The sequence below is a fragment of the Psammomys obesus genome, unplaced genomic scaffold (genome assembly GCF_907164565.1).
Source record: "Psammomys obesus unplaced genomic scaffold, mPsaObe1.curated_primary_1811, whole genome shotgun sequence".
NCBI lineage: Eukaryota > Metazoa > Chordata > Mammalia > Rodentia > Muridae > Psammomys > Psammomys obesus.
The window spans coordinates 6,754,461-6,771,848 of record NW_026586463.1 but is presented as its reverse complement, the minus strand read 5'-3'; the positions used below and the strand labels follow the sequence as shown (position 1 = coordinate 6,771,848).

At 39.1% G+C, this 17,388-nt stretch overlaps 1 protein-coding gene across 1 annotated transcript in view; it reads left to right on the top strand.

Annotated features, from left to right (window-relative positions):
- Zswim6 (zinc finger SWIM-type containing 6) overlaps positions 1 to 17,388 on the top strand; it is a 163,239-nt gene that overhangs the window by 133,366 nt on the left and 12,485 nt on the right. The window contains exons 5-9 of the mRNA XM_055601934.1: positions 6,300 to 6,479; positions 10,378 to 10,554; positions 10,827 to 10,973; positions 14,146 to 14,292; positions 15,737 to 15,997. Of these exons, the coding sequence (XP_055457909.1) occupies positions 6,300 to 6,479; positions 10,378 to 10,554; positions 10,827 to 10,973; positions 14,146 to 14,292; positions 15,737 to 15,997 (912 nt within the window). The remainder of the gene's footprint in view (positions 1 to 6,299; positions 6,480 to 10,377; positions 10,555 to 10,826; positions 10,974 to 14,145; positions 14,293 to 15,736; positions 15,998 to 17,388) is intronic.

The following is a 17,388-nucleotide window of genomic DNA, read 5'->3' as shown; positions in this document are numbered from 1 at the left end:
ACCAAAACAAAAACCAAAGCCCATCAGGGCAAACACCAATTCCTGTAAGTCTGTGTCTAATGTCCGAGACTTTCATTTCAAAGGACTTAGATGGCACTGTCACGCAAGCATTGCTGTCTGCAACACATGTTCCTTGGGCTGGCTCCATTCCATGCATGAAGCTCTCCTTGGCAGATGTCTCGTGACTCACATCTGCAGCATCTTGGGATCTCCAGTACAATCTGGGCTTTACTTAAACAGCTTCATTCAGTGCCCTCTTTTAGCCTCTTGCCCTCTTAGGGCCTTTATTTAGGAACTCTTGCATATACTGCCTAGCCTCAGTCTGGCTGCCAGCTTGGAATGGTCCCTGGACTCCCTTTATTCCATCATCTATAGATTTTTTTGCTCAGTTGCTCTCTCTGAGCAAAAGGTATCTTAGGCTCTCTTGTAGAAGCTGGAAGCTTAGCTGAGTGTGGGCTCGCTCAGGGAACACCCCTGCCTTTGTTCCAGTGCAGAGCAAGGACTTCCTTAGCAATTGCATCCTGTCTTTAAGCACATGCCTTGGCTTTAACACTGAGCCCCCTAATGCCCTTTCTCTCCCCAGACTTTACCTTCTGCATATCTTTCTGCACTGCTTGTTCCTGTTCACTGTAAGCTTGCGTAAGGGAAATGAGTAACAACAATGCCACAGACTCAACATTATGCAGTCACCAAAGAATTAGTCCATTGCTTTTTAATGTGGCCTAAGGCAAGTTCTCAGGACCTGGGCAGAAGACAACCAGATTCTTCACCAACAGTATATCACATGAATGGCCACTAACCCCCTTGGTCATGTTATTTACCATCTGAAACCTCTTGAACTGCACCTGTACAGTTTACGTTACTCTCAGCACTACGGTTTATCGATTCTCAGTGGAATTTCCTGCCTTTAAGCTCTGGCTCTAACCAATTTTCTTCACCAAAGTTCTGGTCTTGTACATTTAAAACAAAACAAACAAAACAGGGTCAGGTTCTTTACAACAACAGCTGTCTGACACCAGCATCTGTACTACTCACTTTCCTGTTGCCGTAATAAAACAACATGAACCAGCGCGATGAATAAAAGGAAAAACTGGGGTATGCTTCTAGAGAGACGAGAGTCCATATAATAGCAACTGGTAGGCGTGGTGGTAGAAGCAGGAAGCTAAAATATCACATCTTAAAACACAAGCACAAGGCAGAAAGTGTGAACTGGAAGTAGGGTGTGGATATCTAATCTCAAAGCCCACGCCTAGTGAGCATTTCCTGAGGCAAGGCTATACTACCTAAACCTCCCAAACAGGGAAGCCAGCTGGGACTCCTGTTCAAATGCCTGTATAGGGAATGTTTCTAGTTCAAATCACCACAGTGGTAGAAGAAGCTAGAGCTGAAATGTGGCATTTCAGATAAGTCTGAATCTGGGTAATATACCATGGATTTGATACAGGTGTTACTTACTTTGAGCTATTGAACCTGGGAAATCAATGGAAATATATGGAGTTTATTTTCAGTGTAATTCGTAACAAGCAAACATTGTCTGTAACAACAACAACAAAAAAAATAGAAGTTCCCTATTGTGTGTGCAGGGCCTTGGAAATGCTGACTTCTTCCCGAATGTCACCACTTTTCCACTGAATCCTTGAAAGAATGATCATTTCAGAGAAACCATAGAGTGGGGTTTAATCACCAAATTACCCCTATAGCTCCAAATATACACTGGAGGGAAAGGAGATAAATGCGCAGAGTAGGACCCTGAATTAATAAAATTTGGAAAATGACTTACTTAATTTTGTTAATTTGGTTATTAAGGCTAATTACAGCCTTCGTAGTCATGACTGTTAAGATAAAAGACCATATCTATTATGGCACTAAACTTGAATCTAGAGTTAAGAACACCCATTCAGGATGAAACCTCTCTTTAGTTAGGCAAGCAACAAAAGGATGTAATAAGCAAATTTTAAAAAGACTTAGCTTTTTTTGACAAATTTTTCCTTCTGAAAAAATGGAAGTTTTCTAATTAGGGAAATGAAAGGATAAAAATTGAAGGGAGATTTTATAAATTTCTCTTTTCCTCAAGTCATATAGAAATCCTTGTTGCAGTGAGCCAAGAATGCTTAGGCTCTTGTTTTAAGGGCTCCCAGCCTCTCTGTTTTGGATTTTTGTCATGACTACAATCTAAAGATTGTAACCACCAGCTTCACATGTTGACATTTTAACTCTCAAGGTACTGTGAGGCTACACCTTTGTAAGGTGATTAGACCATGAGATCTCATGATGGAATTACTGCCTTTTGAAAGAGGCCTGGCCAAGAGGTGTGCAGTGTAAGGATGCCTCAGGAAGGCTCTGTCCATTAGGAAGGGGCAGTCCTTCCGGAAGGTCTCATCACTGGATGCTGAAGTTGCTGACGCATGATCCTGCACTTTGGCCTCTTGTTCTCCCGGCCATGATGTGTCATTATAGCAACCAAACTGATTTAAGACATTCAAATGGTAATAGTAATAATTGTGGAGAGAATTACTATGATGAGTTGGTAGGATATGGTTGCAGGGTTTTAAATAGTATACCTTGCAGCATGTAGGGGGCACCCAGTAAATGGCAACTTGCTTGGTTTTTCCTTCAGTGCAAGGAACCAGACTCAGGGCCATGTGCCACAAATGTTAACCATTCTATACTATGAAACATACATGTGAACGCTATAGAAATATTAAAGTATCTCCACTAGCCAGAGTGTATTTGCAACTATGTAGTATAGCTGTGGCTTATTTGTTGTTTCATATGGATGCAACACAGTTGATTCATTCACTAGTTGAAGAGCATTCTGATTGTTTTCAGTCTTTTTTTTTTTTTTTTTCCTTCAAACTGCTGTAAGCATTTTTCTTTTTTCCCAGGCTCTTCTGGGAATATGTGCTGTTAATTCTCCTGGGGAAACGTGTAGGAGTGCGTTCTGGACCCTTTGGTAAACGTGTCTTGCAGGTGGCTGCCCACTGCTTTGCACCTCACAGCAGTTCCCAAGGATTCTGGTAGTTCTGACTCTGCCTCCTTGCCTGCAGTTGTTACCAACTTTTTCCTTTCTTGACTGTAGCCATTATAATAGGACTAATTATCGCACTGTGACTATAACTTACATTTTCCCAGTTATTAATAATGCTGAGCATGTTTGTTTTTCTGCAGACTGCCCAGTCTTTATTTCTTTTTTCATGAATCATCTTTCTACTGTTTCTTACACTTGCCTAAAAACACTTTACAGATTATGTGAGTGGAACTTTTCTGTCTGCCACTAGTCCCCACTATGGCTAATCTTCCTCTTCACCAGGACTCTACACACCAGTGGTATATTTGTTCAACTGATGAACTTATGTTGACACATTTTTACTCAAAGCTTATGGTTTTTCAGGAGAGTTGACACTAAGTGTTGTATGCTTCCTTGGTTTGGATGAATGCATCGTACATATGGCTGCCTTTGAAGTCTTGTAGTTTCACACTCTCAGACATTTTCTGTCCTCTTCCCATCTCTATGCCTTTCTTTACCCTGATGTCCTGGGCAATTTTCCCCCATCTCCATTAGTTTGCCCTTTATAGATGACCCCTGGCTAGAAGTATATAGTGTGGAGGCTTTTCAGATTGCATTCTTTTACTCAGTATTTACTTAAATTCCTATGTGTCTTTACATCCTACTTGTTTGTTTTGCTCATTCTGTTGGTTTGTACAATTTTCCTTATGACTGTTCAGAGGGCTTAATGGACTTGTTACTGCTCATTGTCACAAGCACACGTGTGTGTATACATACATAGACTACCTGCCAGTTAAAAGGGATAATCAAACCAGGTTAAAAGCTAAGGACAATACTGTCTATGCTGTACATAAAATATGACAATAAACATAAAAGAATTAGAAGACTGTGCCAAAATAAAGCTGGAGAAACTTCACTATAGACTTGAGTCAGACATTACATGATGATAAATGTTCTCCCTAAAGACACTCATCTAAGCTGTATTTAACTAGGCTTTAACAATAAGTAAAAATAGAACTGAAAGAAAAACCAGAAATGTTTCAGCTTATTTGTAGTCTTCAGTACATCCCTCTCAATAGTTGACAAAACACGTGGACAGAAAATGAGCAAATACCTTAACACTTATCAACAAAGTAAAATAAATGAAAGTGGACCTAAAATTCAAACTTGAGACCACAAAGCTTCCAGTAAAATATCTTGAATTAGGTAAAAATACTATGTAGAGTACCAAAGCCATGATCTGTGAAAGACAAGCTGATGAAATGGGCTCCACCCAAATTAAAACTTCCTTTACAAAGACAAGAGCTTGACAGGAAATGATGGACTGGGGAAGGAATCCTTTTACGTGCACATGGTGCGTGTGTTTATTTGACAGTGCTGGGAATTTAACCCATGGTCTCATGCATGTGAAGCAAGTATATATCTCTAGTTCTAAACCACTTGTGTCTCTAATTCTACAATCTTGCTCATGTTATTTGACATCTTTTGAGTTTTCACAGAGAGTTGACATATTTTCCGGATTCGCTGTAAGCCAAGATTTTAGAATCTAGACATTTTGAATATTGTAAGAGTCAGGGTTGTATGAAAATTTCCTAGAGATTGAAAACACCAACCAAGGTGATGGGACTGTAACTTGTCCCAAAAACTTTGGGTGAGGACTCCAATGTCACCGGTCAGAGCCTCGGCTGTCCTGGCTTCTTCAGTCTTGTGTCCATGCCGTGATGAGGTCTTAGGTACCCCTTCTCACCATCTCTGAGCTGGGTTTTCTCTTTTTCCAGTACTCACTAGGGGAAAGTCAACTTTCGGGTTTATCATGCATGTGCCCTTGCAGAATTCCTTATGTGAAGTCATTAATCTTTTGACAAATCCAGGAGAAGGAAACAGTAGGTGAGGAGGTGATGGAAAATAACAGACGTATGGGTCACTTACTGTCCTACTTCCCCTCTCCAGCTCACTGTTTATTTCTCAGAGTCCTTGGGTTGCTACCTTTCATTTGTCCAGATGTCTTAGGTTGTAATCGTTGCGAGGAAGAGAGGCCATTGGTGAGCTTGCTGCATCTTGGCTTACAATGATTTGTTTTTAACTGGTATTTGAAAATTTAAAAATGTGGATTGTAGATATCTGTGGCTTAGACAAGTTGAAGCTGTTTTTAAAAACTTTGCATATTTTATTTTTACAGTTTTAAGTTTGTAAGCTATTTTATATTTACAGTATCAGATGCACTAAATAAGAAAAACTGTTAAGCATCTCTTTTGAGCAAAGAAAGCAATGTCTATCTCATTCATTTCTACCGTTCTTACCCAGCTGACAGAGATTAATTGAAACACAGACAATCTACATGTACCTTCTTAGAGAAAACATACTGTGAATGTTTGGGGGATTGGTATTGTCTTATTTAGAAATTAATATTTTAAAATTTATGAAGTATTTGTGTTAACTACACTTTTAAACTATGCAGAATCAAAGTCACCATTATCATATTCAAATTATGAGTTACTCCTTTTTTCTTAAATTCATTTTTACTTTTCTTCCGAAAAACTAGTGAAAATTTTATTAGTATGTCTTTTAACATTTAATGATCATTTGAAGATTGGTACCTGTTAGATTGCTTAGGAAAGTGTGTTTAATGGAAGTTATTTTTATTTTGTTTGATTATCTCTGAGACAGTATTTCACTGGTCTAGAACCGAAAGCTCCTTTAAGACTTGTGAATCTCTTGCTTTAGCCTCCCAAGTCATAGCTGTATTTATTTGTTTTTTAAAAAAAAAAAAAAAAGGATGAATTTTACTGACTTCTAAGGCTAAACTTTTATTTCATTTACATAGGTATTTATGTGTATATGAGAATGTGCACACATGTGCACATAATTATGGCTAGTTATTAGTAAACAGTGCTTGAAATTCTTGTAAAGAGGCTAGAAACCTGTATCCATAGTATACTTTTATCATTTTATTATGAAAAGATAATCTTTGAAAGTAAGCTTAATTTGGGGGAAGACTGATATAAAATAGTATATTACAGTACCAAATTGAATCCTGTGATTGTTTATGTTACTGACTGTTATATGTAAAGCATAATACAAATAAGAAGGTGATTACAGTTAGAACTCGTGAAATACATACCTTTATTTATAACAGCTCCTTGTTCTTCAGCTCAAACTCATGCTATATGTTGTCGTATCAGGAGAATGGGCAAACTCCTGTCCCTCTTGAAGTGATTCAAAATTTTTCTTTAGCTGCTAGCTATGAACTTTTTATATTTTTAAATTTACTTCTTTGTCCTCTTTAAATCAGGTGCTCTGTGGATGTGTATAGTTTTAAACCCCCACTGTAAGCTGGAACAGAAGGCTGGTTGGCTAAAACAGCTGAAGAAATGGAACAGTGTTGATGTCTGTCCATGGGAAGATGGAAATCATGGCAGTGAATTACCCAACCTAACCAATGCTCTGCCTCAGGGTGCAAATGCCAACCAAGGTGAGTCCATGTGGCATCCTGTCCATTCTCACCTGCTTCTCTATGCACATGTTTGCAATGCTAAAAGATCATGGATACAGGGGCTTAATGAAGGATAATATATGTTTCCTCTGAATGTGTGCATGTGTTTTAATTGGGAACATTGTGTGTGTTTTAAAATAATTACACGGTGCAGACAGATAATGATATTTTTATATGTTAGTGTGGATTAAAATAATCTACTAATGGTTTAGCTTCAGTTTTACTTTTTAATTAAAAAAATGTAGAGTAGTAACAGTACTATGTTACTGTGTAAAACAGTATTGAGAGACTTGAGGAAGGTATGCATTTCTGGCTTTGTGATAAGTTCATATTTGCACTATTGTGTACTTAATTTCTTAGATTTAGAATCTAGCAAAGAGGTATGAAACTGAGGGACTCGTGATACTGTTGGCACATGCGTTATGGAAATTCTTTATTGTGAGAGACTGTGTAATAATGTATTTGGTCTTACCCATAGTAGGTGAATAGTGCCCTTCAGTCTCTGAGACAACCAAAAAATGCTTCCACATTTCCAGAATAATCCATTATTTTATCCTGCTGTTTTTTGGTTTCTCTTTCATCCTTTAAAGAACAAACTACTCCTTGGCTTCACTTTCTTCTGTGAGACGCTAAGTTTTCTGGTCTTTTTCACAATCACATTCTTAACTTGTTAAATTCTTGGACAAATCTACTATCATTCACTAACCCGTACCAGTATTCTTTGCATGATTTTATGGTTTGTGGGGGATTTGAAAGTGATTTAAATCATATAAGTAGGGTTGGAATTAACATTGGAAAGATCCAGAATCATACATTCTTTGCTGGCCACAGAATAGTTGATATTCCTTAAAAAAATGCCATGCAATGTAGCGATTTCAAGTGTGATATTAACAGAGTGTTCACTCTTTACAAAGGAAGCCAAAGGGACTTGTCCAATAAAAAAGAATTTTTAGGTTCTAGGAAGATGATTGTCAGACTCTGTTTTTAACTGGAGCTACTTGCCTTGGGAATTCAGTATTTGAAGTCCATTCTGTCTATATCATGCTCATGATGATGTTATTTAATAATTAAATGTATCCCTCAGATCTCCAATTTTTTCAAAGTTGTCAAGTGTAATTGGTCAACATTTATTCTTTTCATTGCTAGGGAAAGGTTCTTTGATGTCTACATAGGCAATATCTTTAATCTTCTGTTTTTATAATTGGAGGTTTTTCAGAGTTTTGGTTGCTGCTACTTTGATAGCCTACATTTTGCATTTTGATTTCTATGTATGATGTTACTTTTGGTTTTATATGAAAATTCTGTAGGCTTTGGAAACTGGATGGAGGCTGGAGAGGCGGCTTAATGGTTAAGAACACCTGCTGCTCTTTCTGAGAACCTGGGCTCAGTTCCCAGCACCCACATGGTAGCTCACAGCCATCTGTAACTCCAGTTCTATGGGATCTAATGTTCTCTTCTGGCCTCTGTGGATAGCAGCCTATGTATGGTACACAGACACATGAGGCAGCAAAACACCAATACATGTTTAAAGAAGAAGAAATGATTCAGACTTACAGGGCATCACAGTTGTGTCCCTTACAGCTTGACCTCAGCAGTGGAAAGGCAGGAAAGGCAGATCCATCCTCCAAAGGTAGAACTTGTGGCTACTGTGCCTAAAGGGTATGTGCTTTTAGTCAATCACTCACAGCCTTTCCTGAGAGCTTGTGAGAAGAGCCAACTCCTCCAGAGGGCGGTGGTTATCATACCCACAGAGGGTGTAGTTACCATACCTGGGACTCCTCCACAGTGTAGAGCAGAGCCTGGGGGCTAAGGTGACAAACCCAGAAGCCAAGACATCACACTGAGCTCACTGTGCTTCTGGGACTGATGCATTTCACAGCATGCGTTAGAGTGCACAAGGAGGGCTTCTGAAGCCCACTGTCTCTGGGGTGAATGGTTAGGCTTAATGAACAGCATCTGAATCCTACTCTTTTGGGAGGACTTTTAAAGATTATAGAGTGAAAGTCACTTTCTTTTTTGTTGGTGTTTTTTTTTTTAATAATAATTCTTCACCTTTTACTTTCCCAAATTTATTGCTATAGACACTTTATTTTATTATTTATTCATTGTATTTTATTTGCTTATTTATTTAGTGTCCCGTGTGATAGGTCCTCATGGTCCTTTAAATATAATTTTGTGAGAGTTTAGCCTTTTTGTGACTATTGGTTCTGTTGGTATCTTAGAGCAAGCCAATGTTAAAAGCTGTGTGTGTTCTCTACTTCTCTCTGTGCTGCCATGAAACACAGGAAACGTTCAGTTTCTTTTTCTAGTAAAACTACATTACATGCTTGTATTAGTGTCACAGAGAGAGCCGAGTCAGTACTTGGAACCCTTAACTCACTGTTTTACGGCATGCATAATAGCAAGTTGTTGTTTAAATGGTCAACCATATGATACCAGCAAGGATCCTACTCAGGAGTCTCAGCAGACCATCACCTGCTCCTTTCCATCTGTCATCTGTGCACCTCAGTATGTCTCCCCTCTAGATGGGGAGAACTAAGATGAGATGTGACCCCCTGAAGTAGTGTCTTTGTAGACTTGCCAACAGCCATTGCAAATGGCAGCATTAGCTGCGTTTTATAGTAAGGGGTATATTTGAATCTTGGCAACACCTGGCCATGGGACTGTGACAAGTTATGGTGTTTGTGTTGCTGCTGTGTTCCTCCAGCAGGACAGAGAGCCCAGGGAGATGTGTTCTCCAGGGTGCTCTTCTCAGCTCAGTCATGTTTGCTGTTTGTGGTTTGCTTTCTGTCTGCTCAGACAGAGGTTCAGACATGGGAAGATAAAGCCTTGCCATAAAGGAAGCTCCACATTTTAGTTGAATCTCAGAGAGCGAAGGGGGCTAGAATTGAGCACAGTTAGGGATATGTAAATGAAATTGTTCACTGCTCTGTGATTCAGTGGGGACTGGCACCACGATTGAAGGTAAGTGTAGAGCTGGGGCCCAAGGGTTGGGAGTGCCTGTAGTCTTAGGAATTGAATAAGCCAAGGAGCTGAGATAAGAACATCCTTTATTCCGCAAACATTTCTTTTCTTCGTCAGGTCCTGAACCCTGAACCCCCTTCGGACTGTATGCTTCTGCTCTCTTGTGATGCCCCAGCATGCACTATGCTGGGGACATCACACCAGTCATGGAACCTGCCCAGGAGTCAGGAGACAGCCTGTAGGGGCAAGGTAAGTGCGCTGGTTTGTTTTGTAGCTATGTTGTGTGGCTTTGTGAAATGTTAAACATATGCATTTATGCCCTTTGGGATATAAAGTGGCATTTAATCATTATATCCCAAGAAGCATAATAGTTTTAATTGTGCAAAACCGCACAATATAGTTAAAAAATACAACCAAAAGCACAACCCTTATGCATATTTTTAAGGCTGACTGCATCTTCCTGAAAGGTTCCATGGCTGGTGTCGCATCTCTTGCATAGTGCTTGTGAGAGCTGTTGATCCCATCAGGGGCAGCCCAACACAGCACCTCAGAAGTGGGGAGCAGTGAGTTTTCACGTGATTTTTTTTTTTTTTTTAAAGCCGAGTGCCTCTTTTGAGTATATTTGGCATGGAGACTAGACTTGACAATTCTTTTTTTGCAGGATGCCTTTAACCATAGCTTTAAGGCTGCAGAATGTTTGTATTTAATACAACAAGTGTGTGGCTGGGAACTCTTTAGGCTCACTGTCTTCTAGCAGTTAGGATGTGAGAATATTCATTCACCCTTCTGCTTAGGAGGTGCAGGACAGTGTGTGTGGGTGTGTTCATGAACATCTGGCCACAGAAAGGTATGGTTGATTTATTCACATATGAATAATAGCTGACAACGGCTTTCTGAATTGTGGAAAAAACAGATTCATCGAACAGGCCACACCGGACAGTGTTCACAAGAGCCATCGAGGCATGTGATCTCCACTGGCAGGATAGCCACTTGCAGCACATTATCAGCAGTGACCTGTACACCAACTACTGTTACCATGACAACACTGAAAACTCCCTCTTTGACTCCCGAGGGTGGCCCCTCTGGCATGGTAAGTGGCCAAACCGGAAAGATATTTCCATGACTTACTTCTTTGTTTAGTTTCTGTAGCATTATTGGAGTGGGAGGTAGAGAACTGTAGCATTCAAATAGGACATGGATGAATGCTTGGCAAGGGGACTAAAATTTTCATTCAGAGCCAAGTTCAGAAATGGTTTTCTCTATCTTCTTACGGCATTTGGGGAGAAACATCTTACTATAGTAGCCTGCTTTTAGGGCTGTATCTGATGGTGCCAACTTTACCCCTCTGGGTTTCTGTTGTAGAACATGTTCCTACAGCCTGTGCAAGAGTGGATGCATTGCGTTCTCATGGGTACCCCAGAGAAGCACTGAGACTAGCAATAGCTATTGTGAACACATTACGACGACAACAGCAGAAACAGCTGGAAATGTTCCGGACTCAAAAAAAAGGTGATTGTGGAAGAGGTTGTCTCTTGGAATGGGATTGTTGGTGAGGGTAAAATTGGTTTATGTTCTGCTGAAAGAGTTGGATTTTTGAAAGCACAGCTATAGAAATGGCGTTACTCACCACTCTTAAATGTTTGATAATGAACTCATGTGGTATGCAGACATACGTAAAATCAAACACCCACATACAGAAGGTAAAGGCAAAGGAAAATAATTTGATAACATATTTTATATAACATATAAAATCTAAGTTGTTTTGGCTGAAAGTTGAAAGAAAAAATTTCCTACATAATTCTTTAAGGGGACTTATTTTTTGAATAGCTGATGGTATATCTGGATCATCTAAAATGGAAGCCAGATACTTTCTTTTGTGCTTGAGTGTTTTAGTTCTAATGCTAAGAACTCTAGAATGACTGCCCAAACCCAAATCCCAGCAGTAGTTCCCAGTTGGGCACCCCTTAGTTGATGACTGTGTTCTCAGTCATTAAGGTTTCTCTTCTGCAGAGCAGGTCTCAACAGAAAGTCTGTCTCTGAGAGAGATCAAACCAACTAGAAAGTCTAAAACAAGGCCTGGCACTCTATAGCTTTATCTCCTTAATGATTTGTGTTTAAGGATATGTTATTTACTGCAAGTGATGAGAACTCCCAGTTTGCTTGGTTGGTTGGTTGGTTGGCTGGCTGCTTGGCTGCTTGGTTTTTCAAGTTCTGCTAAACACATTTGATGAGCTATCAGATGACAGGACACATTTTAACTTGTCTTTATCTCGGTTTAGTAATCTTCTGATGAATAAGTACCATAAATAGTAATGACAAAGGCTGTTCCTAGGTTCTTAGCTTGCTGATCAGATAGTAAGATGCATCTGCTTTTTTTTCTGGTTGTGTACTCTTTGTTCTTTCTGTAGGCAGCGTTTCTTGGGATGATTTGATTTTCTCCAATTTTTTAATAATTACGAACAGTTTTAGTTACTGTTGACTTTTGCTCTTAGTTGTGTTTTTACTTTTTGATACTTAGATACCCACCTTGAGTACAAATAAATACTGAAAAGTTGTTGGAATAAGCTGGAAGCTGGAGCATGTGCTGGCTGTAACTTTTAATTTTCTCTCTGTTGGAACTATTAGGAGTATGGATTGTCATTGTCAGTCACAGTGGAAATAATTCCAGGGTTACAGTTTGAACCACAGAAAGGAACATGCAGGTGGGACTGGAATATAAATCACCTCAATGTGCAACAACTTTGCTCATTCTCCCAGAATGCATTGCTCTGCCCTCTAGAAAGCTTTTCTAAAATCTACTTTCCCTAAACACACAGATTGTCCCTGGCCCAGGGAATTTGCTTCTAAATTGTGTAAAGGATAGCCTTTGAGCTAAGAGGATGTACAGTACTTGGTGTAGAAAAAACTGACTCATGATGGTCATATCTGATTTTTTTTTTTTAGAAACCATGTAAATTTTTCTAAGAAATGTTAGTTTTTGAACTCAGTTTTATAGAAATGTTCCATTTAAGAGAGTGTAAGAATGTTGAAGTCAGTTAGAATTCATGTTAGGTTAGACTGCTGCAGTCGCCTTGGAGGCATTTGTGGTGGAGCTCAGGCCTGGACCATCTCAGACACGTTTCCCTGTCATCCTGCACGTGATGACACTTGTTTCAGGTGGTTCTGAGTGTTGCTGGAACTGTGTTATCTGCACCTGTACCTGCCCCTGATTTATTGTTTGTCCTACTATTGAAGACTGAGGTTTTAGTAGCTGCTGTCAAGGTGTTGGACCGAGGTTAGTGAATTGTAGTGCCAGTAGGGTGACTTGTCAGCTTTGTGATTCTAGAAGAAAATAACCTCTCCCTGTCTTTAAAAGTGTGTTTCTTTAAAATCTGTCTCCTGGCTTTTGATTTGTTTGTCTACACACACAGTTTCTTTAACCATATACAATTTTTGTAAGCAAACAAAACAGAGTTGGCTATGGCAAAGAGTGATGCCTGTACTTCTCTTCTCATGCTTGCTATGCATATGAAAGTCAGTGGCAGAAACCAAGGACTTTCGGAGGACTCTAGAACCCAACTTAAAAAAGCAGTCATTAAAAAGCGGGGGGTGGGGGGGAGTGCTAGAGAGATGGCTCAGTGGTCAAGAGCACTACCTGCTCTTCCAAAGGACCCGGGGTTCAATTCCCAGCACCCACATGGCAGCTCACAACTGTCTGTAATGCCAATTCCAGTGGATCTGAAATATTCACACTAATGCACATTAAATACATACATACATACATACATACATACATACATACATACATACATACAAATAAAAAATACGCATTCATGTACTGTTCTTATGTGCTTAGAATTAATAATGTAAAATCAAAAGACTTCCAAAGAAATAATAAATTCATAGTGGCTGGCTATAAGTCAGTTTGTTAATGTATTTTTCAGATAAATAGATTTTATTATATTTTGTTTTAAAAAGGAGATACTACTGTTTCATTATTTTGGCAAGCAGCTTTAAATAGCATTTTATATATTAGATTATACCTTAAAACATTTGCAAGGTTTTTCCTCGGCACTCTTCACATGAAAGAGCTAACATTCTGTGAAAAAAGTAAAAAAAAAATTGATTTTTGTCAAAAATCTCCATCTAACTTGTGCTATAGTTTGTTCTTGGCAGAGTTCAACTCTTAATGCCTCTTATTTCACAGCAGGTTGCTGTGATGTGATAGGCGTGATTAAACGATGTGGGGTTTCAAGTCAAACCCAGGATGCCACTTCTCTCATTTCTCATTGAGATGACCCAGTTAATGCCAGCACACTGGCAATGTTGGCCCAACTGATGAGTCCAGACTTTCTTAGCAAAGTTGGAGGACGGTTAGCTTTTTAGGGGAAAGCACAGGATTCCCTGTCTCTACAATTCGACAGTCCCATGACTATTGTTAGCACATGATGTTGGGCACATGAGTTAAACGTGGGAACCATTTCTACTGACTGTTTGGAGTTTACAACTCAAAACAGCCAGCCCACAGGGTGGAGATTATAAGTGCCTTACAGTTGATTTTGTTTTTTTTAACTAAAGAGGCTTTCCATCTGAACTAATTACTAATTTTTCAGAATGCTGCCATTAAATCACATCTGTATTACCCTTTCTGCTCTTTCTTCATCTCCCTTCTCCTCATTTCTTGAATCGTTTTTTTGAACAGAGCTACCCCATAAAAGCATAACCTCAATAACCAACCTGGAAGGCTGGGTTGGACACCCTCTAGACCCAGTGGGCACACTCTTCAGTAGCCTCATGGAAGCTTGCCACACTGAGGATGAAACCTTCCCTGGGTTCTCAGACTTTCCAGGTAAAGCCATTCGCACTGGTTTTTCTTTACAGCACATATATTTTACGTGGTCTGTTTATTTTTACTTTCTGTGCACTGGTGTTTTGCCTGCATGTGTCTGTATGATGGTGTCAGATTCCCTGGAAGTGGGGTTACAGACAGTTGTGAGCCGCCTTGTAGGTGCTGGGAAATGAACTGAGGACCTTTGGAAGAGCAGTCAGTGCTCTTAACAGCTGAGCCATCTCCAGCCCCTAGGATGTTTTATGAAGCCATGCAGTATCTGTGGGTTAGCGAGAGCTAGGAGGTAGGCCCTTGTGTCTCAGGTGGGCTTCCCAGAAAACTCTTCAGAATAAACATCTGACAGTATTTGTTAGTGACTCGAACAATACTCTCCTCTGTCACCTGCTCCTTCAGTGAGAATTTAATAACATTTACGACTTGTTCTACCTTGATTATAACTAAAAATTAAATAAATACATTTATGCACCAAAGCATTCAGAACTAGAATATTTAGTTGCTTTTCAACTTTTTCTTTGTGTGAAAAGTTACTTAAATATGTTAAGTGTAATTTAAGGGAACTGAAAAATATTCTTCAAGTGTTTGACACCATACATTTCGATAAAAGTCACGATTTGAGATTTCTCTTTGGTCTCTTGGGAATTCAGAATCATCTCTCAGAAGGTTTCCTAAGGCAGAGGTGAGGAAGAGTAGGGACCGCCCTTTGTTAGTCCTGTGATGAGACAAAGCAGGTTGACTGTTTCGTCTCTCTCAGCATTGTCCTTGGTGATGGCCTTCCAAGTTCTGTTGGGAAGGTGACAGGTGTGAGTCCACAGTCACACTCCCTGAATGGATGGCTGAAGTTACAATTTCAAATTGACCCTCTGGTACAGAGACAAGAGAATGCTTCTCTGCTGTTCACTGACCTTGGGTAACAGCAGGACCCTGAGGTTGAGTTACATATACTGTATTCTGTACTGATTTTGCTGAAAATTTTAGAATTATAGTAAAAGTATGAAAACATTTTTCATGCCAATCTTAAAAATGGACCATTATAGTCATGTAATTTTTTTTAAGTTAACTTTTTATTCTTATCATATATTGATTATACAATATAATGAGTCTTATAACTCTGGTAGCATGTAATTTTACTTTTGTCTAATTAAAATCTTTTTTTACTCTTTACGATCCTTAGTACCATATTTTCTTATATCTGTATTTTTCTCTGGGGTCTCATTTTTAATGCCAAAGAAAGCCTAACTATTATTAATCCCACAAAACATGCACATTTTTTCATCCATGGTCACTGTTTAAAATATACTAGTAAGCTGTGCATCTTAATGTAAACATTGGGTGTTCTGACCTTCTCAGAGTTAAGTTACTTCATTCACTGTACTGATTAGAACGTCAAATCTGTACCTGTCTGTATCAGATGTAGCTTCAGTATACCGTTTATGGCATTTTATAGAAAGTGTGGGGCAGTGCAAGTCCCTGGAGTCGCACCATCTGCCTGCACACAAGTTCCTGGAAGAGGGGGAATCCTATGTGACGCTGGCTGTGGAAGTTGCCCTGATAGGGCTGGGGCAGCAGCGGATCATGCCCGACGGGCTGTACACACAAGAGAAAGTTTGCCGGAACGAGGAGCAGCTCATTTCTAAGCTGCAGGAAATCGAATTGGATGACACACTGGTGAAAATTTTTCGCAAGCAAGCAGTCTTCCTGTTAGAAGGTAACGTGATAAAGGGTCTAGTTTATGTCCTGATCTCTGTTCTGTTAAGAGCACCATGTGGATGCACTGGATGTGGTAGTGTGTGATCACAGAGCATCTGAGACATGCTCACTAAGAAACCTGTCAGCTGACGTAAATACAGATGTTTAAGGCTTTATCATTTGATTTAGGTTGGATAGGATAGCCTGTTTGAACTCAGCCCCATTTAATGTCACTTGCTTTGTAATGGGCTATTTTTATTTAGGCTGTGTGGCTCTTGCGATAAATGCAGTGTTGATATTTAGTGAGATATTATTGGTACCCTTGTTCCTATTCGCTTGATCAACTAAATAATAAAGGGGAAATGGACCTGCATTCCTGTAGATTTGTTGGCTCTTATACAAAGCATCTGGCTCCTTAGTGTCATGCTCAATTGCCAGTGAAGAACTGAAAGCTACAGGAGTGCTTTCCCCCATTTTGTAATAATGTCACATTACTCATTATGCATAGGTTCACCAAGGAAAGGGCTTCATAGACTATAAGAAGCAAAGGCAATTTTTCTTGCTTTTTTTTTTTTTTTTTTTTTTTTACTAGGTCTAAGTTTAAAAGTCCTAGACTTATATTTTGGCTGGCACTGTTATTAAGATATTTTCTCAGAGAGGTAAGGGTGATTAGCATAATGCAGTGTGTGCAAATTCAGTTGTCTTATTAATAGAAATTGCTTTTCTTTGAGATGTGTGCTGTGATCATGGATTTTTCTGTGATTGGCTGGTTGAGTGTTGACACTTTATATCATGGACTGCCCCACAATTTAGAGAAAATACTATTTTAAAACCTCTTTAGTTTGTCTAAAATTAAAGATCTATTTGAGAGATAATATTTTTTCAAATATATTATACGTTTATTCATTTTAAAAAGGGACATGTCCTTAAAGTAAGCCTAAATATGATTTTTCACTTTGAGGGGGCAAGTCCCATTTTAAATTTTGAAGTAGTCTACTGTAGTTTGTCATTGTTGACTGTTAGTTATTATTATGTAAAGATTAAAGGCCTGTCCTGGCTATTTTCAATACTAATCCTGATTACTTAACTACTTTTTATTTTTTAGTTTTCTTCCACATAATCCCTTTTGGTATGTAAGCAACATCATTGGCCACAAGGTTCTTTTCAGTGTGGTCAGAGTTTATCCTGACTTTTGATTGCTATTATATTGAAATTCTGGAGGAGGACATGCAATTTTTCAAACTTGATAGTTAGTGTGTGGTATCTTTATCATTTACCTTTTGTCTTTTAACTATGTCTCTCTGTGTTCATTATTGATGTTTATTTTTTTACTCTCAAGTTTTCAATTAGTTGATGTTCATCCAACTTTTGTTTATTATAAGAGCTCTGTCTCAGGAGGTGCAGTTGCCC